The 12,509-nt window shown below is 42.0% G+C and overlaps 1 protein-coding gene across 2 annotated transcripts; it reads right to left on the reverse strand.

Moving 5' to 3' along the window:
* Nucleotides 1–388: 388 nt before the first annotated feature.
* On the reverse strand, nucleotides 389–5,972 carry LOC129814233 (alpha-tocopherol transfer protein-like). Of its 2 annotated transcripts, XM_055867218.1 has the most exons (5): nucleotides 5,647–5,971; nucleotides 4,083–4,236; nucleotides 1,931–2,124; nucleotides 1,419–1,529; nucleotides 389–1,177 (listed from the first exon to the last, which is right to left on the reverse strand). In XM_055867218.1, the coding sequence occupies exons 1-5, from the start codon at nucleotides 5,863–5,865 to the stop codon at nucleotides 935–937; spliced, it is 921 nt and encodes a 306-aa protein (XP_055723193.1). In that variant the 5' UTR covers nucleotides 5,866–5,971; the 3' UTR covers nucleotides 389–934. The 2 variants fall into 2 exon arrangements, with proteins under 2 accessions (XP_055723193.1, XP_055723195.1); XM_055867220.1 differs by lacking the exon at nucleotides 1,419–1,529 and having other exon boundaries at nucleotides 5,647–5,972.
* Nucleotides 5,973–12,509: the final 6,537 nt, after the last annotated feature.

The following is a 12,509-nucleotide window of genomic DNA, read 5'->3' on the forward strand; positions in this document are numbered from 1 at the left end:
CAAACTAGAGAGCATGCGCTTAAACCAGATTGGCATTCATAACAAGTTTGTGACAAAACAAAACCATGCATAGAGTGGAAAATGTAATGCAAATACATTGAATTTGTTTTTTTATCTGATACATGAGATCTTTAGCGCAAAAGTGTTTATGTGCACTACGTCATCACGTACAGCTTTTTTTCTGCAACAAATCTGTTTTGATGGGAAAAAACCTTTGGAAAATGTGCATATTTGTTTAATGTAGATTTTATAATATTTGCATGAACATCTCTTGCAAATTGGATGGAAACCTAGCTTGTGACATCACAGGGTAGAGTAAAAAGTAGTTTTCAAAACTTGTAACATATTTCTACCCACAGTTTTTGAAAAATCACTTACATTTCTTTGATGTCATCGGCTAGAACTTTATATTTTCTTTCTACAAAATGTAGAAATGTGCCGTTTTTTCACATGTAGGCATTGTGCTGAAGATAATGTAAATGAGGTTGAAAAGTGGTGGAATTGACCTTTAATCTTCGTAATTAAAACACCAATTATAGTATAATCATACAAGTCTATAATACAGTAGACATTCACAAAATTGAACAAATAGCTAAAACATACATCTTTAACCTTGGTCTTAGTTATAACACATTATGGTAACAGACAGTTGGCTGTATACTGCTAATATACTTTAAAACCCATAAAACAGGAGATAGAGAAAAGTAGTCTAGGTCTAATTCCAAACACAATGTACTCAACTCTTTTGAGCACTTGGTCCTACCATCATCAACTGACAAACGTAATAACCAGGAAACTGGTAGTAAACTTGCATATAATCTTAGACCTCAAGGGCTGAAGTTGTGCACCCCATCCACTTCAGAAGGATGCTACGAGTTGTGTGGTTGTTGGTTGGTCATTGAGATGCACTCTGGGATGTGTAGTTCATTTGGAGTCAGGAGCTGTAGGCAGACTGGCTGTCAGGGTCAGGTTCTGTCTCGGGGTCTGGGGTGACCTCATCTCCTGCAGGGCAGATGGAGAGCTGGGTGAGGTGTTCCTCAGACTGCAGGATGTGGGAGGTCCACTCCTGACACACCTCCTCCATGGAGGGGCCGCTGCCCCCGTACTCCTGGGGGAGAATGTCTTTGGAGAAGAAGCCACTCAGAGTCTCTTCGAAGTTGCTGCCGTGCATGTGGATCTAGGAGTAAGACAGAAGGGAATTGACATGAATTAGTATCACTGTTGTCATGATCAACATTGTCATTGTTGTCATTATTATCATCAGAGGCAGCATTATCATAATGGGTTATAAGCACCTGCTCTAAACAACATCTGAGGTCACTATCATCATCTCCATCACTCCTGTTGACAATGTATGAAAGAGATGTATCCAGGTGAAGCAAAAGTCATAGTGCAAGAATATGTGAATGGTGACTGACCCGCTGTTTGATCTTATCAGTCAGGAATGGACGGATCATGGTGAAGATGTGTTTGAATAATGTGGGCTCATTGATCAGATGGATCCCTCGCACCTTCAGAGGAAACGAGTCCTGACAAGATCACATTTACACAGAGGCTTATTACAGTATTATTATTACAGGCTTATTCATAGTATAGCTATTGTGTATGTAGCTATATTCTGTAAGAGTAACATGAGATGTCTGCAATACAGACAACTCTGGATCCAGACCTAACCCTAACCTTCAAAAGTATTGATCATTCTAAGATTATTTCTGAAAACAGCGGAGGGGCCCTTTAAAAACAGCAGTACTGGGTTCTGTTCATTAGGCACCAAACTAAAGAAAACGGACTGAAACAGGGAGGGACTACCTGTAATGATTCAATAAGAAATTTTTGTTTTCAGTTGCAAAACTTTAAAAAACATTTTTCATTGGGTGTCCTAATGAACACAACCAAGTTCAACTGATACCAAGTTCAACTGATAGCCTACCGTGAGCACAGAGGACATCCTCTTTGCCAGGGAGGAGTTGATCTGTAGGGCATGAGCGAAGCACCATCCCTGCATGTCGAAGATGGCCTTCAGTCCATTCCTCTGGGTCTCTATCTCCTGGACGATCAGCTCAGATGTAATCAGACTGACACGGAACACCTCGTAAGCTGTGAAGTCTTTAGGATTCCACTGGCCTGAGGAGAACACCAACATTGCAAATGACATCTCAAAATGACAACTTCTCAAATGCCGGGTCTTTCAACCCTGTTCTTGGAGAGCTACCGTCCTGTAAGTTTTCACTCCAACCCTAATCTAGCACACTTGATTCTAACAATTAGCTGGTTGATAAACTGAATAAGGTTAGTTACAACTGGGGTTGGAGCAAACACCTACAGGAGGGTAGCTCTCCAGGAACAGGGTTGGAGAGCCCTGCTGTAGAGTACATCAATTCTAATCTTGACATCGAAGCCAGTTCAACTGCTTTTTATAAATTCTTCCCTTCTATTCAGGGACTGATTTAGACCTGAAACACCAGATGGGTGCAATTAATGATCAGGTAGAACAGAAAACTAGCAGTGCTCTGGATCTCGTAGGGTAAGATTTGAATACACCTACTATAGAGTATATTATATTAAGCCAAATACAGTAGGTATGCCACCTCAGATAATATTTTACACAGCCCTGTGCCATGGGCTGATGTATCAAAATGAATAATGTGTCACGTTCCTGACCTTATTTCCTTTGTTTAGTATGTGTTTAGTTGGTCAGGACGTGAGCTGGGTGGGCATTCTATGTTATGTGTTTCTATGTTGGGTTCATTTTCTATTAGCCTGATATGGTTCTCAATCAGGGGCAGGTGTTTTACGTTTCCTTTGATTGAGAACCATATTAAGGTAGGCTGTTCTCACTGTTTGTTTGTGGGTGATTGTTCCTGTGTCAGTGCCACACGGGACTGTTTCGTTCGTTCGTGTGTTCCTTCCTGTTCGTGCGTTCAAGTGTTTTGTTCTCAAGTACAGGTCTGTTCACGTCGTTTGTTATTTTGTAGTTTGTTCAAGTGTTTTTCGTCTTCGTTTAAATAAACGAGATTATGTCTTCACAATACGCTGCATTTTGGTCCGATCCTTGCTCCTCCTCAGACGAGGAGGAAGACGAGCGTTACATAATGTTCAAAGTACATTTCAAGGTTGCTGCGTTGACATTAGGGGAACATAGCAGGAGTGAAACTTCGGTGCAATTCCATACGATTCAAGAGATTATGTTACCCCAGGATACCCATTGTGGCGGTAACTGTAGATGACAAGGTATCTTTATTCACGTCAGGAGAATTTTGTGAATTAAGGTTGCTTTATTCATGTCATGGGAATTTAGTGAAGTGCAGACTGCAACTCCATACAATTCAAGGTTGCTGCATTCACATCAGGAGAACACAGAAGGGGTGAACTTACGTGCAACACTATACGAAATGATATGTGGCTCTGTTCACGCCAGGGGAGATGAGCAGGAGTTAACGACTTTGGTGAAACTCCACATGATTATTGCATTTTCGTGTTTTACACTTGTGTTCAGTAGCATCTGAGTCACATGATTATGAACCAATGACACAGATTGTTCCTGATGTTGTGAAATTCGCTCTTTACAGAACTGGTGCTGTGATATTAGGATATCAGGATTCAAGGATGCTGTGATATTAGGATTTCGACCTGCTTAAACAGAGCAATTGTAACAGTAGTAGAGCAAAGGATTGCAATATGAGAAAATGAATGACTGCAGTATTGCCGTTATGAGTACATGATGCATGGAATGCTAAGGCATACATGTATGAAAGTGTGTATTCTTATTTTAAATGTATGTACAGTGGGGAGAACAAGTATTTGATACACTGATTGATTTTGCCTGCAAAATCAGCAGTGTATCAAATACTTGTTCTCCCCACTGTAGTTCTGTCCTTCAGCTGTAATTGTCTATTAATGTTATTTATTATGTTATGGTTTGAGTGGAACCCAGGATGAGTGGCTGCTGCTTTAGCAGTAGCTAATGGATATCCTAATAAAATACTACAAGTACTAAATACTATTTTAGGTGGTTTTATGCAGTGGTGCCATTTGCCTTGCCTGACACCACACCATATCAGACCATATAGATGAGGACTAACCGATCCTATAGATGAGCACTCTGCTGCCGTTGAGGTCCCGGTCCCTCAGCACTCCATGGTAGTTATTCTGGAGGAGTCCCAGGACAGAGGACGGGTGCAGGTTGGCACTGATCTCTGGGCACTCTCTCCTCCAACGCTGGTAATTAATTAGTAGCTATAAGGATGGAGGGAAAGAGGAAGCGAGAGAAAAAAAGATGGGAAAGAAAACATATTTTAGATTGCAACAGAAAAACAGCCAGCGGTCAGCCTGTCAAATCATGTCAGGCTATTGAACCAAGCATGACAATGAAAATTACATTCTGAAACGGGAGGATGGAGAACGATCTACACCTTTTACTTTTTTTGAGAGATTGAAATCAAAATAAAGAATAAAAAACAAAATGTATCCGTCTCATCTACATTTTTTAAAAGTCACTAACAACGATTCGGAGGTGAGTTAATATAATATTTTGTCATTTAGAAGAGAAAAAAATAATATATACATACATACACACACACAGTGCCTTTGTTAAGTATTCAGACCCCTTGACTTTATCCACATATTGTTACGTTATATACTTATTCTAAAATTTATTAAATAAACATAAAAAAATCCTTAGCAATCTACACACAATACCCCATAAGGTTTTTTAGAAATGTTTGCAAATGTATAAAAATAAAAAAAAAGATACATTATTTACATAAGTATACAGGCCCTTTGCTATGCGACTCAATTGAGCTCAGGTGCATCCTGTTTCCATTGATCATGCTTGAGATGTTTCTACAACTTGAATGAAGTCCACCTGTGGTAAGTTAAATTGATTGGACATGATTTGGAAAGGCACACCTGTCTATACAAGGTCCCACAGTTGACAGTGAATGTCAGAGCAAAAACCAGGCCATGAGGTCAAAGGAATTGTCCGTGAGCTTCCGAGACAGGATTGTGTTGAGAGCCAGATCTGGGGAAGGGTACTAAAACATGTGTGTTGCATTGAAGGTCCCCATCAGCATTGAAGGTCACCATCATTCTTAAATGGAATAAGTTTGGAACCACCACGACTTCCTAGAGCTGTCCGCCTGGCCAAACTGAGCATTTGGGGGAGAAAGGCCTTGGTCAGGGAGGTGACCAAGAACCCGATGGTCACTGACAGAGCTCTAGAGTTCCTCTGTGGAGATGGGAGAACCTTCCAGAAGGACGACCATCTCTGCAGCACTCCACCAATCAGGCCTTTATGGTTGTATGCCAGACAGATGCCACTCCCCAGTAAAAGACACCCCAGTAGTTACCCCAGTACTTGGGAAAAACGCCTCTTTTCTAAACATTTTAATTAAATAACGTTAACTTAAAAAGTGTTAACTGCGGTCACTTATTTCCCTTCAGACAAACAAACTAAGTGTGACCACATACCTCATATTTACCAAACAGTTTTTTTGTGTAAGCAATTGGACATTGTTCTTGGGGGCATCGACCCAACTTTCCTTCACTGACAGTTTTGATTCCAAGTTCTAAACAACTGCTAAATACATTGAAAACATGTCCTAAATAGTTTAATTTTACAATAGTTAACCCACCGCGGATACCAACCTTCAGTGACAGCTCAACATCAAAGTTTCTCGCTCTCAGAAACTTTATTAGAAAACTGTCCGACCAATTCAACGTGTCCTGCGGGTCGATGATGTCTTTCTGCGCCCTCTGTCTCAGCTGTAATAAATAACGTTGGACAACATTGGAGTCGTCGGGTAAACTATTTAGGTCTCCTTCATAATAATTCTCCTTTACAGACATGTCGGAACTGTATGACATTTCCCGCCCACCACACACAAAAGTAGGCTACTCTATTTACGTCAAGGAGAATAGAGAAACTTCCGTTCATGCAGTCAGAATGCAACTGAAATCATTTCTGCTCTTTAACCCGCATGTGGCTCACCTAGGCTAGGCCCTACTCACCGCTGTGCAACTAAGCAAATAACCGAAGCACGTGTCAACAAAGATGATGACATCAATGCAACTGTACAGCCTATTGGTGGTGAGGGGTAAACCTTTGTTTTCAAGTACTTCTCGACCTAAAGTCTACTTCCATGATACGTTGTAGCAAGGCAAGACAGTGGAAAACGTGAGCAGTGACTTGTGTAATAGGCCAACGAGCTGTTATTCTTATAAATAAATTGTTCTGTTATGCTACAATTCAAACACTTAATAACTCGGGCTAATTAAGCAATAAGGACCGAGGGGGTGTGGTATATTGCCAATATATATTGCCATTTATACCACCGTTAAGGGCTGTTCTAAGCCACGATGCAACACAGAGTGCCTGGATACAGCCCTTAGCCGTTATATATTGGCCATATACCACAAACCCAGTCTTATGAACTGGTTACCAACATAAAATAAAATGTTTAGTCATACCCGTGGTATATTGTCTGATCAGCATTCAGGACTCGAACCACCCAATTTATAATACACAATACAAAAGTATGTGGACAACTGCTCGTTGACCATCTCATTCCAAAATCTTGGGCATTAACATGGAGTTGGTCCCCCTTTCCTGCTATATGCCTCCACTCTTCTGGGAAGGCTTTCCACTAGATGTTGGAACATTGCTGTGGGGACTTGCTTCCATTCAGCCACGAGCATTAGTGGGGTCGGGCACTGATGTTGGACGATTAGGCCTGGCTCACAGTCGTCGTTCCAATTCATCTCAAAGGTGTTCAATGGGGTTGAGTCAGGGCTCTGTGCAGGCCAGTCAAGTTCTTCCACACCGATATCAACAAACTATTTCTATATGAACCCCACTTTGTGCACGGGGGGCATTGTCCTGCTGAAACAGGAAAGGGCCTTCCCCAAACTGTTGCCACAAAGTTGGAAGCACAGAATCGTCTAGAATGTCATTGTGCTGTAGCATTAAGATTTCCCTTCACTGGAACTAAGGGGCCTAGCCCGAACCATAAACAACAGCCCCAGAACATTATTCCTCCTCCACCAAATTTCAGTTGGCACTATGCATTGGGGCAGGTAGCATTCTCCTGGCATCTGCCAAACCCAGATGGTGAAGCGTGATTCCTCACTCCAGAGAATGCGTTTCCACTGCTCCAGAGTCCAATGGCGGCAAGCTTTACACCACTCCAGCCAATGCTTGGCATTGCGCATGGTGATCTTAGGCTTGTGTGTGGCTGCTTGGCCATGGAAACCCATTTCGTGAAGCTCTTGACAAAGTTATTGTGTGGATGTTGCTTCGAGGCAGTTTAGAACTCGGTAGTGAGTGTTGCAACCGAGGACAGACGATTTTTACGTGCTACACGAATCAGCACTCGGCGGTCCTGTTCTGTTAGCCTGTGTGGCCTACCACTTTGCAGCTGAGCCGTTGTTGCTCCTAGACGTTTCCACTTCACAATAACAGTACTTGCAGCTCTTGACGAACTGACTTGTTGGAAAGATGGCGTCCTATGACGGTGCCACGTTGAAAGTCACTGAGGGCTTCAGTAAGGTCATTCTACTGCCAATGTTTGTTTATGGAGATTGCATGGCTGTGTGCTCAATTTTATACACCGATCGGCAATGGGTGCGGCTGAAATAGCCGAATCCACAAATTTGAAGGGGTGTCCACATACTTTTGTGTATATATAGTGTATCTATTTGGTTATGGATCATTCCCCAAACTGAATTAAATACTTCCAGAGAATGAAAAGGCAGAGTGTACCGTTACAAAAGTGTCCATAAAACGTTACTTTGTCTCTACAATCTGTCATATAATTGTATCCTTTGGCATTCCACACATGAGGGCTGTGTCGTGTTGATCCACATTTGCTGTAGCGGACATCCCAAATAGGCATGGGCATGTTTTCTGGTGTCAAATCTGTGGCTGACCTTGGCCTATACAATACATTTTCCATTTATAGGAGAAGCATGGGAGGTTTCAGCTACTACTTTGAGTAGCTATAAGAAGACATTTCATTGACACCTCCCTATGCAAAAGAAACCAAAATGTACAGGAAAATATTCACAACAGTCTACATTATAGAATGCCCTCACGAGGTCATAGAAACAGCAGCACCTGCTGGACAAAGAAATTACGGAAGAGAATGAATAGAGGAAATAAAGAAGTACAGAAGGATGGAAATAAAGAACTACGAGTCCAGTCATTTTTTGTTTGATCTTTTTTTGAAACTCAAAAACAGAATAACAGGTTCAGGGAGACGATCCAGGCGCCTAAGTTAGCAGAGAATGCCAACGAGTACTCATGACGAGTACTCCTTTAAGGTTGTAGTTAGTGACCAGAAGTACAGGGTACGATGACAGTACATAGGGCGAGCATGTCCAAAAACTGGAACATAAAACGCTCGCGGGACACATGGGACATGTAAGTGTCGTCCGTTTCATGTAATCCATACAGGGTCTTTATTAAGTCTTTATAACGTTCTAGGCATAAGGGAAACATGGTTTACGTTTCATAAAACATTCTAAAGAGCTTTGTTTTGGTCCAGGCTTTTGCTACAGTAGATTCCACTCTTCTTCCATAGGAGGATCCATTTGAGTGACAGCTCTGAGAGATTCAGTGATCCAATGAGAAGCGACAGGGGAATGGGTCCAGTGCAACTCTACCCTTAGCATTCTTAGATCAGCTGGATTATACTCCAAGCAAGGTGAGTGTATGTACAGGGTATGCTTGTAAGCAGGGTGTGTGTAAGCACTTCAGAGTGTGTGTATATTTACAATATCTTTGTGTGTGGGCCCTCCATATCACTCTCTCAAGGGTGTGACATTACTTTAGGAATGTAACAAAAGGATAAATATTTGCTTATTCCCCCACCTGGTCCATTGGTTGACCTAGAGAGGTGTAGTCTTCAGACCTGTAGAGACCACAATATCTGAAAATGTAACAACAGATGGCCATCGCCATCTTAACAATGGGCGGGGGACCCAAGGTCGCACAGGGTGTTGACTCGTTACTAGTTGTGCCCAATCTTTTGCGTTTGTCAGGAAAAAAAACAAATGAATCGCTCGCTTCTTCGATGTCTATAATGGTTCTTATAGCAGCTAAAGTGCACAAGTAGGTACACATTTATGGAAAATCCTTTATTTTTGTCAGAAATTGAACAATCGGATGAGGTGGAATCTAGTTAAATATTGACTCATTGATCTACAAAGCACTGAGGCCCAATGAAAATCAACAGTTTGCCCTGAGACACTGGGGTCCCCTCCTCCTTCGGGTACAAACATTGCTTGACACTTATTAAGACTTATTACAGGGATTACGCATGGCCGTTATTGCTCACCAGCTCCATTCAAGTCTATGTGGAGAATCCCATCTGAGCTGGGCAAGGCCGACAGGAGAGCTCAACCATAAAAAGACGGGGCATATCTCAAATGACACCCTATTCCCTATATAGTCCAATATAGCATGCTACTTCTTGTGCACTATATCAGCAATAAGGTGTTACTTGGAACGGTGACACTAATAGATCTCCATGTTGTCTTCTCTTGGTTCTCTCCTTCACCACATTATTTAAGACTAGTTCCCCCAGACCACATTTAAGCTCCATCAGGCTTTCCACAATCACCATTACAGTTGACCTATGAACTACGAAATGCAGCTTGAGAAGTATGGGCCAAATCCTAACCTGAGATATACTTGGGTTAACTCAAACCTTTGAACATCGTGCATTGATATCAATGGGAGATGAGTTATCTGGGCATTTCAAGTTAGGATTCCGCCCTATACGATTGCTTATATCTTTACAGTGTTAGTAAATCTACCTGGTTATACAGAGTGGGGTTAAAACCCTCAGGTGGCTTTTAGGAAGGGAGGGATTCTGGGAAATGGTTCTTACTCAGTAAGAGCAGAACGCTTAAAGCTTTTGCCTTCATTAGAACTGTGAAACGCATTAGATGCATTCTAATATTCAAGTCTCCTTAGGTGAGCCAATGCAGACCCTTCTCTTTGGAGTCTTTATGTGAGAGCATACACATTGCATTTCTTGGCTGGAGTTACTAACAGAATGATACATTCAACAAATCCCCCAAAGTGAGAAGTGTCCGAGCTAAGAACACATCCAAGGCTAGGAATAAAACTTAAAAATAAAAAACTGTCTGGATGGAATGACTTAGATTTCTGCTACAGAGAAATATGCTGTTTTACAGCAGAATTCAACAACTACTAATATTAAGGGCAGGTGAAGAGGCCAACCCCTGCAAATCCCCAGATACACGTGACGCCTCACTCCTAACTGGCATTGGGTGTTCAGCCCTGCGATCTAATGGGATGGCAAGGACCAGGAGTTTTCCAAACTGACACCTGAGCAGGAAAAACGCTGGGCCCCAATTATAACAGAGTCAGGGGAAACTGACCCTACTGATGGAAGAGAGCTGGGCTTTCAGAAGAGACCTGGGCTGTGGTGCTTAGTGGACGCAAAGCAGCACAACATCGCATATAGAACTAGGATGCCTAGAACAGACGTAGGTATCACAGGTGGCTGGTGGCACCGTAGGATGTGATTTTTTCTAGAAAAAACTAATGTCACATGGCCAAGAAAAAGTAAGGGCCCTAATAGTGAAATATCTTTTCTATGGATTTAATTTCTATCTGCTGTGCATTATCAGGAAAAGGTGCTGCAGGATCAATCTGACATCTGCATTGGCCGTGCAGCATCCTACGGTGACACGGCCTCTGAAGAAGTCCGGGCGTTCATACTTCTTGCGGAGCAGCGCAGAGCTGTTGTGAAGGAAGTGAGTTTGTGTGTATGTAGCTATACGGAGCCCTCCGCATTGTTACAAAATTTGGGAGGCTCACGGTGACGCGGTATAGAGCTCAATTTGGCCTCTGCGTGTCTCCGGAGGCTCCGCAATTGCATCACACCCTCCCTACGGAGCCTCTGATCACATTTTCGGATCAAACATAAATGGGCTTTTAGTGAAGCGTTACGCTTTGGAAGCACAGTCCAGCTCTCAATGGAATGTTTCAGATATTTAGCTAGCTCTAAGAGCAATAGTCGTAAATTCTGTCATTCTCACACCTACCACGGCTTACTGAAAAAGACTGTGTTAGCTCACACTAGTAAATAAAAAGACATCCAAGATTTGGCATGAAAGTGAACAATGCTACAGTTAAACCATATTGGTATAGGGGTCGTTCCATGTGATTTCAATCACTTTCTGACTGCACCCCTTTTGATTTGAACAAAACCTTTCATTCATGTTTGCCCATGGTGGAAGTGGTCGGAAAGGGAATTTTTGGACCTGAATGTCAAAGTATTCAGGAGATGGAGGTGCTCAAAGCTGACCCATTTTGCATACCCCAACCTTCCATGAGACGTCCACATCACTGGGGAAAAATAAACGGTTGAGTGTGATATCATTTGAAAGCTTACAAACAGGATTGTCAAATGATATGATTTCAGTTAAGAACATTCTTAGACTTTATAGAGTAAATGAAAATGTATCTAAAATTGTATCTAAAACCAGCGTTCCCAAACTAAAGGGGTCGGCGGGGGGGGACTGTCTAGCTTTCAAATGACTCTTGAATGCGCAAGGTGCAATTTTGAAATTGGGTAGTGATTCATCAGTTTTCCTCTTGTTATGTCAGTCATTGCAGACCTTTAGAGAGCTATTTATCAACTAGTCCATGTCAGCTAACATTTCTTAGCTAGGTCTTTTAGCCCATTGATTTTGTTGTAATGTTTGAGTCACTCAGATATCACATGAACACGCAAAATATGTAGAACTGCAGGAAATTAGCTTTAAAATGGCCAAAAACATCTTCACCCCATGGCAGAATGTGTAGAATTACAGGAAATAAGCTTTAAACCTGAAAAATCCTCTCCGCCAACAAGAGTTTTTGTCATGGAATGTGCTTGTGCCCATAGAAATAGACATGGGGGGGATGTTCCACAATGATGGGAGGCCCCCTCCCTATAAAGGTTCTGAAGACCGGGAAGGGGTGGGCTTGTTTTGAGAGAATTGTCCAATCAGAGCCTCCTGAGGGTTTTTGAACATACAATGTCATTTTAAAGGATGAGATGCCCTGAAGCACTGGTCTCTGATCAGCCTTATATTCAGACCGACCCATACTGAACCATTAGAACAAACTCCTCTCCCCCTTACCAACAAGTTCTTGGAACAGTTCTTATGGGCAACATTAGGCAGACACTTTAGCAGCCATTTCAAATCAGAACCTCCCCCATTTCACTACCAAATGTTTTAGGCATCTCTCCCCTCACATAAATAACAATTTAATTAAACAAAATAAAATAAAAACCAAGGTATTCGTGGAAGAACTTATCACACATGGAAAGGACAGCCACGTCAATACAGTAATCTTCATCATCATGTTCATCAAAAAAGGTCATAAGAAAGTCTTGGACCAGACTGATTGCAGAGGAGTGTCTGATCACTGTTCAGAGTCCAACGCTCTCAGTCTTTTTTATATTACATAATTTCTGATTAGCCATCTT

Source organism: Salvelinus fontinalis, chromosome 17, assembly GCF_029448725.1.
Source record: "Salvelinus fontinalis isolate EN_2023a chromosome 17, ASM2944872v1, whole genome shotgun sequence".
NCBI classification, from domain to species: Eukaryota; Metazoa; Chordata; class Actinopteri; order Salmoniformes; family Salmonidae; genus Salvelinus; species Salvelinus fontinalis.